At 45.4% G+C, this 16183-nt stretch overlaps 2 protein-coding genes across 5 annotated transcripts in view; one reads left to right on the forward strand and one right to left on the reverse strand.

Annotated features, from left to right (window-relative positions):
• LOC146182647 (serum amyloid A protein-like) overlaps positions 1-16183 on the forward strand; it is a 123638-nt gene that overhangs the window by 59725 nt on the left and 47730 nt on the right. The gene's annotated exons all lie outside the window — the stretch shown is intronic.
• LOC146182648 (uncharacterized) lies at positions 714-15116 on the reverse strand. The gene is made up of 3 exons (XM_084608885.1): positions 14850-15116; positions 13966-14113; positions 714-976 (listed from the first exon to the last, which is right to left on the reverse strand). Exons 1-3 carry the CDS (start codon positions 14998-15000, stop codon positions 940-942), a joined length of 336 nt encoding a protein of 111 aa, XP_084465011.1. The 5' UTR covers positions 15001-15116; the 3' UTR covers positions 714-939.

The raw sequence follows: 16183 nt of genomic DNA on the forward strand, positions 1-16183 counted from the left end.
TGTGTACAAACTTGACTAACTACACATAACTTTCCGCATCCACAAAACCATATGCTGGCTTAGTCCTTTATCTTGGAGCTTCATTTGTCATTGGCAATTGTGCCAGTATTGCCAGTGACAAGTGGCACTTGTCCAACCTGCTCTTACATTGCTTGCACTGCCAATGAAAAAGGAATAGATTTGGTAAATACATTGATTGCATTTTCAACTCTACAGAGCCATAGTTATCCATGGAAAAAAAATGCACATTTCAGTCTTTAGCACACATTTTTGGCATGACAAAAGTCACTTTATGATAGTGCCACACACAAAGAGTGCCGGTGGCGGTGATGCCTCAAAAAAAATAAAAGAGCTCTTTCGTAAAGTAGTTCAGACAGCAGCTTTGCTGACAATCTAGTATTGTAACTGACAGTTACTCTGACCCCGTTTGCGATGTGCATACACTGGTAAAAAAAAAAAAACAAAGATGGCGAAGTGACAGCATGCTTTACTAATGAAGGAAACTTTTTTGAATTAGAATGGTATGAAAAACATTACAACTAAACCTGGCGATGTTAGTATGTTTTTCGGGAGTTAATTTGGCAGTTACAGGGTTAACGTGCAGCGAACTCCATATAATTAGCATCAATTAAATGCTGTGTATCTTGGGGACCATCATTAACAATGTCATGCATGTGAGCCATCACATGCTTGAGTTCATTAAACATACAAAATACGTAGGCACCTTTTATTCAGATAGCATTTGTATACAAAATCAAAAGCACCATGGCAATGTCAGAAGCAGCTTAGGCATATAAGCACAGCCTATTTTGAACATGACGTGGAACAGGTTCCTTAGCCCTCATATTTTTCAGAGTCGGCTAACAAACAGATGTGCATTTGCAAAAACCTGCATGGTATGCAGATGAGCCATTCCTGCCACTAACAAAATGAGCCACTTCACAGATTTCCATATGGTCCTTCCAGGTTTTGAACTCTGCAAAAAGAAAGATTTTCCAAGTTGTCAAAAGTGAGTCTCAAAAAAAGACAGCTAGAAACAGAACTCTTGTAGACTGGAAAATACAAAATACAAAAAAAAAGTACAGGTATTGCCAACACCAGCAGATTGCACAAGTAAACTGCGTATGTTGACATCAATTTTTGGAAGCAGATTTCAGAGGCTAGGCTACACTGCCATGCAGTCAGCCATAACTACTGCTGGATGAATGTCAACATATCCAAAATGAGCTAGATAACTTCTTATGAAGTTGTCCTTTGTGTGCCTTTATAGAGGCTCTGACTAGGTTCAGACTTGGCAAATAGACTTGTCCTCCACACTCATCGGTTCTTTACGATGCCGCCACTGGAAAGGCCTAAAGCTTTTCCTAGTGATTCATTGATTTGAACGACAACGTCTTCGATGGAACTCTGCCTGGTTGGGTACTTGAAACAAAAGTTTAAGAAACACCATCACCAACCAAATTTTTTATTAGAACCCGACGTTTCGGGACCAACTTGGTCCCTTCCTCAGGGGCGACTGAAGTTTGAGGCCCGCAGTAGCAGGCACACGTGGCGAAGTCCAATTGTGTAGCAGAGCCAGGGTAGCGTCCCCGGATTCCTGTTCACTCTGCAGCTGTCAGCCGGATGAACCGAAAAAAGACGCGACGTCTTTTGAAAGGATTGGTCTCCACATCAAGTATGTTCACCTCGTCAAAGGTGATTTTGTGGTCGGCACATTCGCAGTGCTCGGCGAGGGGGGTTGCTTTTCGAGTTCAATTGCCGGGCGTCATTTTTGTGCTGCAATATGCGCCGACAGATTTTTTGTTTCGCCGATATACGAGGCAGAGCACTCGGAGCACGAGATTTTATAAATAACGCCTGGTTATTTTTCTTTGGGAATACGGTCTTGTGGTAGCGGCAGAAAACGGCAGACTGTTGAGGTAGGTTTGTGCGACACACAGACGTGTTTGCGCAGGATGCGTGCAAGCGCATCACTGATGCCCGCCACGTATGGGAGCACAATGCGAGGGCGCTTCGTCGTTTCCGTGCTGACCGACCCTCTTGTCCTGCTAGCTCGACGGCGGGAAGCACATTGGAATAAAGGCGCGTGTATAGACATTCTTCTTCAGATTGGCCAAGCATAGGCCGCTGCCTGCTACTGCGGGCCTCGAACTTTCGTCGCCCCTGAGGAAGGGACCGAGTTGGTCGCGAAATGTTGGGTTCTAATGAATAATTTGGTTGGTGATAGTGTTTCTTAAACTAGTGGTTCATCACACCGATTAACAAGCTAATGGCAGAAGGAGCACAGGTAACTTCTTCAAGAGCCTACATATGCTCTTTGCAACCTTGTGTTCTTATTCCATCATTTACTATCAGCCAAAAAGAACTCAGTACTTTGTTTGACAGCATTATCTGCACACTGGATTCACTTTCAGAGTTTATTTCGTTGCAACAAGGTGCCAATCACGACAAAGGCACTGGTCATTGAACAACAGAATGCTCAGTGCTCAGTTTAAAGGCAGCAAGGAAACAGAGGTAAACCTGCCAAGTACAATGATCAAGAACAATGTAGAAGCAGTGTTGTGTTGTGGCAATTATTCGAGGTAAATCTGTGCATCATCATTGTACAACAAAAAGAGTAAAAGCTGCGTCCAGGTGGCGTAAAGCGTGAAAAAAAAAAAGAAAAGCTTTACGGTATGACTTCCCTTTCAAAGAAGCATCGGCCCAATGCTCTACATTGAATAGAAAGGTAGGCAAAAATAAACATCAAGCAAAATATAAACACAGTGCCCATCAGTTATAATAGGGCTTTAGGCACACAACATACAATTTCTGGACATGTATCATCCCTGGGGTGCTGTCAGCAGCATCTGGGGACAATTCCATAGCCCATTTCATCTAGATGAGTGAACTTGATTTGCGGAAACAGCAGCATAAAATTTATGGTTTTCATTAAATCCACGATGGTGATTCAGCATCCAAACCTAAAATCGGTCTGCTGGCTTGTAATCTTCATTGTCATTGTAGGTTACGTTAGGCATTGGTGCCTTGCTGGCTTTTTATGCGCAGCTGGGCGAGTCGTCGGGCTACTTCTGCACGCTGAAGGTAGGCAGTGACACTGAGGCTTTCCTTTTCCGTTACATGTGGCATCAGCATGACATTGAGCACTGTATTAAGGCGAAAGCCTTTAAAGGGAAACTGCTAGATTTTGTAGTTGTAGATTTTGATGAGTTTCAAGGAATCAAACGATTACAGGTTCCAGGTTAAGCATGCAAGATATCTTCGCGCTAGCGTTTCAAACAATGGCGCAAATAGCGATTTAAACCGCTTCAGCTATCGAGCTTCTCCTCACCACACAGCGACGCTTGGGGGGCACATAATGACGTCATTGACGGCACCAGTATGTTTCCCGCATAGAATGGCTTGGTTGGGAGAAGTAAAAACAAGGCTACCAAAATTGAAGGCCCAGAAACATTGTTTGATGGCGTCAAAAAAGGCACCGCATGATGTGGGCGAAGGTAACGTAAAGAAAAATTATTACCGTCCGTGATGTCATCATCGAGCTTCTACGCAGTCCTTCAGTGCTGTGAGGAGAAGCTCGAATTGTAATCGTTGATTACTTCATCAGTTTTAAAGATAGCACACAAACACTTTGCAAGCATTACCGACAGCTTATGGAGAGTCAAATTCTTGAATGTCGCAGAATTCTCGAAAAGTGATGCAGCTGCGCTTTAATGGCTCATGCTGTCGGCGTTCGTTCGGTCACAATATAGCTTTCAATCAAATTACATCACCTGAAACCGAAACTAATGTCATCGGAAAGGTAAAAATCCTGCATCCACCGGGAATCGAACCTGCATCCCTCGCATCGCCAGCCTAAGCTTTAACCAACTGCGCCACGCCCGGGATCGTGAACTGCACATATATCTTGTCTACAGTGATTTGGTTTGGTTTGCGGGGTTTAACATCCCAAACGACTCAGGCTATGATAGATGCCGTAGTGCAGGATTCCGGAAATTTCGACCACCTGGGGTTCTTTAACGTGCACTGACATTGCATAGAACACAGGCGGCCTTGCTTTCGTCTCCATTGAAAAGCGGCCGCCGAAGCCCGGATTCGATCCCGCATTCTTCGGAACAGTAGTCGAGCACCGTAACCACTGCACCACCCCGGCGGGCCCTTGTCTATCATGAGGATGAGTTAAAACACACATCATAATTCTCCTTGTCTGCGTGATGCTAATGCGGCCACTCCCCTTTGTAGCGAGGGATCACAGAGTTCTTCATTGGGCCAATAAATAAAGGAGTAGAAAAAGAACAAAAACTATACCAACTGCTGTGCATTGGTCAAAAGTCCAGAAAAAAGAAATGAGGAAGGAAAAGGGGGGAGTCCTTCAACTTTTCGTTTACGCCACCAGTCAAGGCGGTGCTTTGTCATCTCTACTGCCCTACCCAGGGTGTGCTCTTTGGGTGGTGACATCGACTGCAGACCAAGTGCTGTCGAAAGAGTCTCCATCAGTGCTGATGTCGCAGTTGTAGGGAGGAGGGCCACAGTTTCGGGCACTCGATCACAACATGCTGTATGGTTTTATCGGCTGCGTCGCACTCGGAGCACTTGTGCGCAGAAAACCACTCCGTGCCTCGCAGAGTAACCCGTTGCCGTCCGCTGTCTCGTGTGTTGTCATAGATGTTCTCATTAGCGATCGTGTGTTTTGTGCTGGAGTCCACCGCCAGGGATGACTTCGCCCGTGCTTCGCTGTGCCATCTCTTCATTTCTGCTTCTCAAACCTGGTTATGGATCTGCTCTCTCCACGCAAGCTGGAATATCTCCAACAGGCCGGCTTGTGGAATTCCGTACTCCTATGCCAACCTTCGCGTTCAAAGCATCCATCTGGTGTTGGAGCACTTGAGTACGATGTACTTGTATACCTCGCTGGACCATCTATGGCGAAGTGCTCAGCTGGCGCTGCAAGGCAAGCTTGCGGTTGTCTCACATGCGACGATAGTAGCGCTGACAATGACGCTGCAATTAGTGGTAATGACAATGACGGCATTAGCAATGATAATGGTGCATTTAGTTGATAATGATAATGAGAGCAAACGGATGCACCGTGTGCACCAGCAACGCTCAGCCTTTCGCACTTCTGCAGTGTAGATTCCACAGTGCTTTTGGAATTTTCGGGCTCCCTGCCATACACAAGGTGGAATAGAGTTGACCTGCTTCTCCGCTCCTAGCCGGCAGCAACAGCGCGGCAGGCTACTGTGCCGACATTAAAGCGAGAAACTAGTTACATCGGCTTAACTTTCAGGCCGACTGACTGTTAATGCATGCAAGGAGGACAATGCCACGGACAACGAGAAGTGGGTTTTTTACACGACAGATATTATGCTGTGCTTCTCGCTTTCTACAACGATAATTAGTCTGAAGAAGCCTTTGGCCCTTTGCTTTGGCGTTGCGAGTCAGGTAGTCAGTTGCTACTATTATCCACTTATTGCTAGATGTCAATGTCGGGAAATGACCTAGTAAGTCCATGCCGATCTGTTGAAATGGCCTCACAAGTGATTGGTTTGGTTGTATATCCTGCAGTCTTGTTAGCAGTGTTCGGTGGCGTTAGCAGTCGCAGTAACTCCTGACATAGTGCGTGACATTAGCAGATAGACGAGGCCAATATGGGCCAATATTATTTAACCTGAATGCGACTCAGAGTAAAATAAAGTTTAGACGCCCAGCTGTGGGCTCATCATGAAGTGCCTGTAGGATTTCATCGAGAAGGCCCACAGGGACAAGTAAGTAGGCGGTCAGGGTGCGAACGCCATTATAAAGCGCAAGGGAGGCTAGTCCACGTTTGAACACTCTTAAGTGGCAAGGATGACTTTCCTTCAAGGTAGTCGAAGTCTGAGTGCTGAAGTTGCGTGAAGTACGCCCCAAAATAGCATCGTTATTGTCTTCTTCCAGCACTTTTGGACAGGGGCTCGTGAAAAGCAGTACCATGTGTGCGTGGCCAAAATAGGTGTTTAGAGCAGCTCTTGGAGCAAGCAAATATGCTTTTTGGAGCAGCTAAATGGAGCAGAAAGCAGGACAGACGTTCTGAAACAGCTATGGAGGCAGAAATGTTAATGTTTTATAGCAGAAATATCGGCTTTTTGAAGAAACTTCAGAGCATGTGGTCAATTAAATCTCCAATAAGTCATAAAGGCCTTTCTACCCTTCTTGGCAGCAGAAATTGTGCTGCTTACAAACAGGCCCGCTGTGTTCTGAAGATGTTTTACTGCAGACTGACTGTAACCAACATGTGACCAGCGTGCAGTTTAAAGGCCCATTCACGATTGAGGATTGCAAAGGGTGTGCGATTAAGGAACCGCTCAGACTGACCGATGTTCACACTTGCAAAGGCAAACCGTGGGTCGCTTTCCCAAATTGGCCTCATTCAGAACGAGACTTGTCGACCTTGACTGCTCACCAAAACAGAAGCCGGATGTAAACCGAACTTCGATTCATATCAACTGTGTTGCTGATTGGTTACAGATTTAAGACCAGGAAGGAAACGTTGGACATGTACCTTTTTATATATGGGAGCGCTTGTTGCTAAACAAGCTAACTCTCAAAACGTAAGAATAATGTGCTTCAGATTGTATGCTTAAATAATACAGCATGAGCACATCTATTTTGGCCTTCTCGACAATCTCTAGACGAAGCCCAAAACAAGTCCAAGGATCGCTAAGGTTGCGCACTATAGTGAAGGCTTGCCAAAGTAAAAAAAAATATGCGAATGAAATATTTTTGCTGAAGAAAGAAAAAGGCTCTCAGTGACCACAATCCACGGCATGCATGCAAGAGTGCCGCAGTCACCATGAATAGCAGAAAACATGGGGATGATATCGTGTGACGTCAGCGCCCAAGGTTGCCAAACCATAAAGCTGCTTTCGCTATTAATAATAAAAAATCATTATAAACTATCTACTGCACTGAAATCTCAAATTTGGAGGATTTATAATTAACGTGAATGGAGTGAAATGCAATAATCAGTTTATGCTCAAATTTTAGCTGTCATGACCCCTTTAAGTGAATATAAATAGTTCAAGCATATGGTACCAACATAAGAAACACTACAGAATTATATGAAAATGTCACTGAACTACGAGCACGTGAATGAATTAAGCTGCTAAATTTGAAAATAATACACAAGACGCGGGCAGAGTCATTAAACAGAGCCCTAGAATATAATTTTTTCCATCTCCTCACCTTCAGGTGCATTATCTGCTCTGGTTTAGAGCTCTGCTCTTAGTTTAGTGACTTCACATAAAAACAGAACCTCATCTGGACGTAGAACTTCTCTATGCGAAGAGTAATTTTTCTGTCATTTTCAATTTTTCTGTCCAGGCTCGGGAACCTCTGGGCTTTTCAAAAACATCGCAAAATTATGAATGCTGCTTGTCTTAATCTCAATTATTGAAATGAAATAAATAATTTAAAGAAATCGAATTTTCCAGCGTGTTTACGAGCTTTGCAAGCTCTGCAGACGTATAAAGAAGACCTCGGTGGTCAAAATTTGAGATGAATTTTTTTTTTTTTGCACACATAATTTGCTCAAAATTAGATACAGAATAAGTACTACATTTTGATTTGTGCCTGAACTTTCGAGCCACATATCTTGCAATATACCGGGTGCACGAGGCATTTGAGGATGCAATGTTGGCTTCAGGCAGAGAATATCTCCAGCAAATATATATTGAAATGTGGATTTAATAGTTCGTTTGAACGTCTAGCGCTGCCAGTAATTCGGACACAGCAGGGTCGAATTGTCAGCAGCAGGGCACAGCTTCAAGCACGAGAGATGGGCGCCGGAGCCAAGCGATGGTGATGGCGATGCCGCAGCGTTTTCCGTTCCTTGTCTTCTTTACAATATATATTTTCACCAAACTTTAGGAGATATTTCTCTTACTGTTTATTTTCACATTACTCAATGAATTCGCCACTTGCAGCAATAACCAATTCAATTCGGCTTCGGAAATGGCTGCATGCACGGATCAGGTGGTTCTTAGAGGTACTGCCCATTGAGTTCGCAGTGGCAACCTTAAGAGTTTTTTGTGTTATGTGGCCTTTTGTCGGCTTCTCTCTCAACGACGCCGAGTGTATTCAAATCTGGACAACTAGGAGGCCACAAGTTGGGAGTGATGTGGTTATTGGAAGTTGTTGGCCAGCCACTCGTGGGTGACGCAGACGGTGTGGGCGAGAGCCGAATGTTGCTGAAAGACACAAGGTTTTCCTTTCGAAACAGTATCAGTCCAGGGCTTCACAACGGTGGCAAGCACCTCTGCGTACTCGGCAGCATTAACGCGGAGTCCTTCTGCAAAACAGTGTGGCAGCATGACATCACCCTTGTTGCCGACGGCTGCTGACACCATCACAGACAGAAATTTTGTCTGCAATGCTGTCGGCACCTCATTAGCGCTTCCGTAAAGCCATCTTTCATTATGGCAATTAGCTTTTTGGTCTTGATCGAAGTTCTTTTCATCTGAAAGAAAAAAAAAAGCATTCCAGGCTCTTCAGCTTGCCTAGCAAGCGCTTGGACCAGAGCAGACGATTCTCCCGAGCTTTACCAGAAAAGAATTGCGGCCTCCTCATGACACAGAAATGGTACCTCACGTCCTCGTGCACAGCAAGCCTGGCAGCTGACTCTACGACATCGAGCTCCTTTGCAATGTCCCACATTGACTTCTCTGGGTTGTCACTCACGATGACTTGCAGCCTCTGAAGAAAATCAGGTGTTCTGACGACGTCTGACCGCTGACTGTGCTTTTTCCTTTTCGCCACAGATGCCACGTCACCGTCACAGCACACTAGTTCTGTCCGCACTTTGTTAACGAAAGGCTTCGCAACATTTAGAAAGTTGGCAATTTCCAAGTCGCTGTGGTGCACGGCCAGTGCGATGAGGACTGCATGGCGTTTCATTTCCTGTGTCAACTTGTACGCTTCCATTTTTCAACAAACTGCGCAGTATAAATGATAGGGGTCAACCAACAAGAAGCCGCATGCCTAGATACATATGCTGAGCCTGCTGGTGTCTATGGCGATAAGGAGTAGTAACCTCAAATACCTCATGCACCCAGTGAGCTACGAGACTGCTATAACTGTGCCTAGTGACGGGCAATCAAAGTAGCTTCAACGTCCTCGAGCCCTCCCTCGTGAAGCAAGTGGTCAAATTCATCATTCGCAAAGAACACGCAGTGAGCAAAAAAAAAAAAAAGAGAGAGAAATTACACGCTCTCAATTTGTGTTTGAAGTTTTCAGGTGCAATCAAATCCATTCGCTACAACCCATCATGCTTCGAAAATCTTAATGAAAAGCATGGGTAAAAAATTGTTCAGAGTGCAATACGAAAGACCTGCAGTAGACCTGCAAGTAGTGCTAAAGGAACACTGAAAGAAAAAGTAGGCTTGCAGCGATGGTATACTGGCTCCTAATCACAAAAACACCACTTTCACTGAAAACAAAACTCTTATAAGGTAGAAAAAAGAGAACAGAAATGCAGGCATTGCAGAAATACAGAAATCACAAATGCATGCACAATGACATGTAAGGGATCCCGGAGGCTGCCTAACATGTATTATGGTTGCATGTTTGAATTGTTAACTTTTGTTTCAAAAATGGCAAAAAGACAGGCTAAATAATGGGAGCCAAAAATAAATTTGCGCTTGGCAGTGCCACAGGCAGTCAGTTTCGTTTTGGTGTTTTGGTTCTTTGAAGTCACAGCTATGCATTTGGCATCACCACATGGTTTCATTTTTGATATACATGCTTTGGTTTACAAGTGCGGAGCATCAGAGTTTTCCTCTGATGAAGTTCATGCCTCAGTAAGCGCTTCTCTATTGAAAAATCTGGTATGAAATGCACAAAGGATTAAGTTACAACTTACTGGGAAGAATAAACCTGCACAGACCCGAGTGGAGCTGGGAAAGAAAAGAAAGGCTAGAAAAAGTAAGATTTAAATTGCATGGGTGCTTAAGGGAAAAAAAAAAAAAAAAAAAAAGCGAAAAAAAAAAAAAAAAACGGCCTCGAACAGGATTTAATCCTAAGTCCTTTGGAGTTTTAACTGAATGTCTTAGCCATTGCGCCACACGAACAGCTGAGACCTCTCGCATTACATTACTTGTGTAGTGCAATTGCATCCCAAGTGTGCTGAATGCTTTTGCTGGCTGTTAATAGTGTCACCGATGTCTCATATCTATGATAAGCATAGGAGTTTGCCAAACTATCTCGTAATATTTCTGTTTCTCTATTTTCTGCTGTCCCAGCGTGCATGCACAGACCTTACTGGCACATCAGTTTGCCATCTGCAGGGCAGCGACGTTAGAGTACACCACATAAGGTGCAGACACCCAAGGAAGCATTGAACGAAAGGGAGCTAAGTTGGTTCATATTAAGAAATACAATAGTGAAGGAAACGAAATAAATTGAGCAAAACAGGCCCTGTGTACCCCTTCTTTCTTTTAACTTTCTGCCACAATGCATTGTTCACGCCTTGCTGCTATTCAAAAAAGACCATCTGTAGCAGTCTTTACTCGTCACTCGTGATGGTAGCTCGGCAATGTTAGTGGCCGCATCCATAGCTTCGCTAGCTACAAACTTTGCCGCCACGCCGGCATTCGTACATTCTATCCTGTTAGTCAAGTGACCTCAACTCTAAAAAGCACCGCATGCTCTGTGGGTGCAAAGGTCAAGATTCACTGCGAGAACTTTGCAGTCAAGCTCAGGATCTGGTGCAAACAAATAGACGGCTTTGGCGAACTGTAGCTTTAATTTCAGCTGCTGCTAGATTGCACTGCTCGCTATGCATCAAGAATCACGGAGTCTATGTTTACACCATCGTTTGCATCATTTTCCCAAGTCTAAATCCCTTGGAAGGAAAACAGACCTCTTCAACTTCAAATCGAAATATCTCGGCAATAAATGTGTCTTGCTGCCGGACAAGTGACAAAAAAGTCACGAAACACTACACTACTGAAATCTGGCAACAAAAAATATTGTGATGGGTCCCATACTGCAGAAAATCTGGCATCCATGAAAAATTATGGGCATGTATCTGGCAAGTGGCAGGAAGGTGACGCAGCACTGCAATGACTGTCCGCCAGGTTGTGTGACATCACAAGGCCACATGACATGACCAAGTCAGCAGGTGCTGCCACACAGGGTGCTTTTTATGGTATCAAGTTAAAAAGGAAAACAAAGAGAACATCGCTTGGAGCAATTACGCACCACTATTTGTTTCTTGCAGGTGTATCCGTGACAAAGGTTTGTGCATGCAGGGCTACCTGGAATCACTTGAGGCAAATCCTTGAAGCCTTTGTTATGAAATATTAAATATTGCAGAGGTTCAGCTCTCTTTGAACCAAGTCAAAAGCATTAGCCATCGGCCGGTGCCGCATTTGTAGCTGCCGCTTCAGTCTTGGCTTGATTCCGCTTTTGGTAAGCTTCTCGGCAATAGGCTAGTCTGGCTTCTCGTTCGATGTCTTGGCAACCTGTCTGGCATGGTTGCAGTCTCTGTCTTTGGCGCAAGTGGATTCCTCTACACCACACTGCCTCCTTTTGTCATGCCGCCTGGTGAATTCACCCAACACTATGCTCGCGGTCTCGACTGCACTTACCCAGAAATGTTTTAAAGCAACGAACAGAATATGGGCACACAAAACACAGACAACAGAACATGTTGGTGCCGCTGCAAATGAATGAACAACGAAATAGCTATTAGAAATGACAGCAGTGCCTACTCTGCTGGCAGAAATCTTGAGCAAAAATTTCTCATCAATTGGCCCTAATTGGCTATACAAGGCCATGCGACATTTTCCCATGAAAATAGCAGTGACTGAAATTTTTCATACTTTCACAATCATCTTCTAGCAAATAATGACCTCCTTTTGTTTCGTACTACATGCGCCATAGTGTCAGCAAATAAATTGCAATGCTGTTTGTACAGCAAGCGACTGCAGGCAAGGGACACGTCTGGGTGATATTTTTGAGGTAGTCGTGTAAGCAAGTTTCCAGGGCAAAAAAATTATGGCATGTAATTTCTTCCTAACAAAGATTACCAAAGTACTGCCTGCTGAGAACTTATTCTCGGCAAATAATTTCAACAGTGTATGGAGCAGAGCATGAATTCGGGCAGCCCAAAAACTTGGGCCGGGCTGGAAAATTGCCGTTTTTATGGGTCAGGACCTGGCTCGGCCTTGACATGCAGGCCTGGGCTTGCAGCTAGCAGTGGCGGAACGAGGCCAGGCTGGGTAAAGCTGTGTATGGCTTCTTTTGGAGATGGAATTCCAGCACTAAAATCATTCCGGTGGTTTATGAATAAACCACTACTAGTACATATGTTGACAGAGAATGAGAGAAAGCTCATTTGTAAACAGAGTTTAATCAGTGACACTCGGTGTTTTGTCCAAGTAATTTAGTACGAACATGCCGGGCTGCATTCAATGACACAAGTGAAAAAAGTTAAAAAGGAAAGGCTCAAAACTCGATAGCGAACTGTACTACAATGGAGGTGTTATGAAGTGCTGTAACCTGTCAAGGCTGAATCGCATGCACGCGAAAACTCACGCGAACGCGACGGCGGCACGCGTCGCGCGAAGCCTTCGCGCGAACAGAAATGCATGTGTCGCTTGGCTCGTCGCTCGGATCTGCCGAAATAAAAATTTCGCTCGTTCGCCCGGAAGTGAGCGTACGTCACTGCCGCTCATTTCGCATGCTTTCTTTATTTTGCTGTGTTGCATTGTGACTGTGCATTACTGCGTAAACATTTCGCTTTGTACGAACAATGGTGGATAGCCAAGGATTCAAAGAACGTCTAATCGCAACCGAAACAACAATAGAAACAAGGGGTCACGTGACTATTCGTGCCGATTACAGTGCAAGCAGTGCAAGTTACACACATTCGATACTGTTTGCTGTAAATACATTTTACTTTGCCATGTTGTCGCAAAATAACGTTAATTCTTGCAATCGTTATGACCGTTGTTGGATTTGGCAATAGTTTTGATGGTGCACTAAGCCACTATGCCAGCCAAATGCCAGCCACACAACCTACACAGAGCGTTGTCGCCGTTTCGCTCGGTTCGCGCTGTCGCGTGCATGTGTCTTCCCCAGTAGGCGACGGAGCGAACCATGATCGCTTACGCCGCGCCGCCTTGTCGCTTCGCTCACTTTTTCGCTCACATGCGTTTCCCGCTTCATGCATGACACAGCCCGTTTGCATAAGCACGTGCCTACTGAAGTACTCAACACCATCAGCTTAGGATTTCTCAGCAATCAGTGAGCAAGAGGGTAGCTTCTAACCTTTGTGTTACCGCTAACGGCTGGACATTTGAAGCCTCATAACAGCCCCTGGACAAGGACCTTCAATTGACTGCTCGGCAGGCAGCCATCTGTTCATAAAAATTCTGACTGTCTGCTTTGCCCCCCCCCCCCCCCCCCCCCCAAAGAATGTCTCTACGCTATAATAAATGCTGTAGGATAACAGCTTATTGCTTTAGGAATCTTTACATATCCAATAACATATACATGCACAATGAACAGATGAACAGACACTACCGCTTTTCGTCTCCACAGAGATGTGACAATGTGGCTGTGATTTCTTCAATGAATATGTAAATTTTGGTTTTTTCTGCCCTTGCCCACTCATGTTCCTGGGGCAAAGTTGCCAGGGGCAGTCTTTTTGTAGGTGATTAAGCAAAGAACTTGCACCAAGAGCCAATTGCTTATAAGGAGTCATAGTTAAAATGCCCGTAATCCATACCTTTTAAATGTACATTGTGCTAGATAGCTTTACATAAAATGTCTTGTCAAAATATTCTTCACCATGCCTTTGCTTCTGTCGGTGCTTTAGCTGTGCCCTTCTCTACCAAGAATATTTTGCAAGGTTTGTCTCTCATCTTGATTTACTGTTATGTGCTAGTTAAGCAATACATTTTTAAGGCGTCTGTTCAGACTTACTTTGCAGGTTTGGCACAGGCCCTGTCGTGGAAGCGCAGGCCGGGTCCGGGCCATGTAATCATTGCCGATGGGCTTGGAACCATGGATCCGGGATGGTCTTCAAACGTGGGCCAGGGAAGGGGCTGGAAAATCCAACCCGTGCAGGGCTCTAGTGAGGAGTGTAAGAAACTAAAGGTACAGGAAAAAAAAAATCACACACACAAAAGGGGAGCTCAGTAGCGAGTTCATTACTTCGAAGCACCGCTACGTGGTCTCCGTGCTACAATGGAGTTGTCTAAACGGTATTTACGTTACCATTTCTGTTGTCTCAACAGAGCTTATCCTTTTGTCGTACCCGACGCAAACTAGGCAAAATTTCATCAAGGGTACGCAGAATATCATCCATATAGCTGCCGCTTTTAGCTGTGAAAGGTTCAGTGCTAGTTTCGAGCTTTTGGTGCTCAATATGTATCACTAGTTTCAAGCTAGTGATGCTCGAGCGATATCATGGGCAAGTACTTTACCAGGATGTGATCAAAACGAACAGCGTATGGAGAATCGGGGCCAAGAACGTAAAAAGCATAAAATGAGCTTCGTCGCCCTAAGCAGCTAATCACTGACGAGTGCCGTGAGTATCTGGTTGATAGAAGACAAAGCATCAAGCGCCAGTTAGCAGCATCATAAGACAGTGCAGTGCTCGCCTTCAACAGTGCTAAATTGGCGCGTGCTGCAAGTGCATACCTTGGCACAAATCCCTGCAGTATGTGACAAATAAGAACGGTAAGCGGACAGCATATAACCACGAACATTGCACGCAAAACGGGCAGCTAAAATTTGAACATGGCGGCACCTTCATTGGCATGCTTTGTCCACAACTAAAATCTTTTCACAGACCGGGCACTAACCTTTCTGTACCGAAGCCGCAGCAGATGTGCCAGGGTTGTTCATGGCGCGCACGCCAGTCAGTTCGATCGCACCCGTCCGTGCAACAGGCACAGTCTCGTTTACTACAACAAAAGCCACGGCACCAAACCGCCGCCGCGGCACCGGCGGCATCCCCAAGCAGGGTGGGTGGCGGGCGATGAGCGGTGGCCCGCCGGCACGCCGTGCCCCCAACTAGGGACAATCCGACCTAGGGATTGCTAGGGATTCAGGGCGGCTGTCCAGCAAAAATCCAGGCAACACTGGCATTATTCATGGCGAGTTTTAGCCGCTCCCCCCGCCGCGGCCGGCGGACGACAGACTACATGCGTAGTGGCCAACAGACAGGCTAGCAAAAGGCCGCTTTCAGCGGGCAAAAAAAAATGCTTTGCTATCATCATCATTACCGAACCAACCGAAAGTAAACAAAAATGGCTGCGCCGGTGCTTGTTGGCAGGTGAAATGAACGGGCTCGACTTGTCGGATGAGTGTGCTGCTGCAGTTTCGCCCATTCTATGTTCCCGACTGGCTGATGTGCCGAAAAAATGTTGCAGATCACTACCTCAAACTTTCGTTAATGCGGGACTGCTTTTTAAAAACCCTTCGCTGTTGAGAGGGGACAAATGCATTGAACCCTATGGGAGTTCGCCGGGGGCGCCAGAATTTTTCGTTGTCGCGAGAATTTCGTTCTTGAGGGCTTTCGTTATAGAGGGGTTCAACTGTATTAGCTCTGACTGCATCAGGAAGCTACCCCACCCAAATGCAATATAGAACAAAAATTACCAGTTTCAGCCTGAACAACAAACTTAAGAGCTCCCGATGCAATGGTCAGAATGTACAGGTTCGTCCACTCTTAGGGTAGAACACCATGCTTAGGGTGAACACGCAAGGCAGGGGTCGCTCTCTTATAAAGGGCTGTTGTGCGTGACAAGGCCGCACATCACAGCAGCATATGGGCCGCTTCACCATCAATCACAGCAGTGTACTTCATGTATAGACGGACCTGTAGCTGGTGCTTTGGTGCTTCACATGGGCTGCCATGCACTTTGCTTCGGAGTCAGTCCAGTCTGTTGCATGACGCTCTGAAAAGAATGGCCACGTGATCGCGTGTGTGTAACCGACACTATACAAAATCCGGACATCAAGCAAGCTCGGACCGAAGTAAAAGGAGCACACTATTGCACAAAAATTGATTCTCCGATAGGAAAGACGTGAAATGTGCACTTGCGATAGCATTTTCCATTTACAACTTTTGTCCGACCCTGCACATGCAGAGGCTCACCACGATTTTGTCACGGGTGCGTGCACTGCCACACTG

Source organism: Amblyomma maculatum, chromosome 7, assembly GCF_055883805.1.
Source record: "Amblyomma maculatum isolate TAMU_Amacu chromosome 7, ASM5588380v1, whole genome shotgun sequence".
Lineage (NCBI taxonomy): Eukaryota > Metazoa > Arthropoda > Arachnida > Ixodida > Ixodidae > Amblyomma > Amblyomma maculatum.

What these genes read in the sequence shown, in the direction of transcription:
- LOC146182648 (XM_084608885.1), bottom strand. Translation starts at nt 15,000, where the DNA reads ATGCCGCCGGTGCCGCGGCGGCGGTTTGGTGCCGTGGCTTTTGTTGTA. An exon ending in TGCGGCTTCGGTACAGAAAG is followed by an intron (nt 14,114 to 14,849) that starts GTTAGTGCCCGG and finishes ACTCCTCACTAG; the next exon opens with AGCCCTGCACGGGTTGGATT. An exon ending in GCCTGTGCCAAACCTGCAAA is followed by an intron (nt 977 to 13,965) that starts GTAAGTCTGAAC and finishes TTCTTTTTGCAG; the next exon opens with AGTTCAAAACCTGGAAGGAC.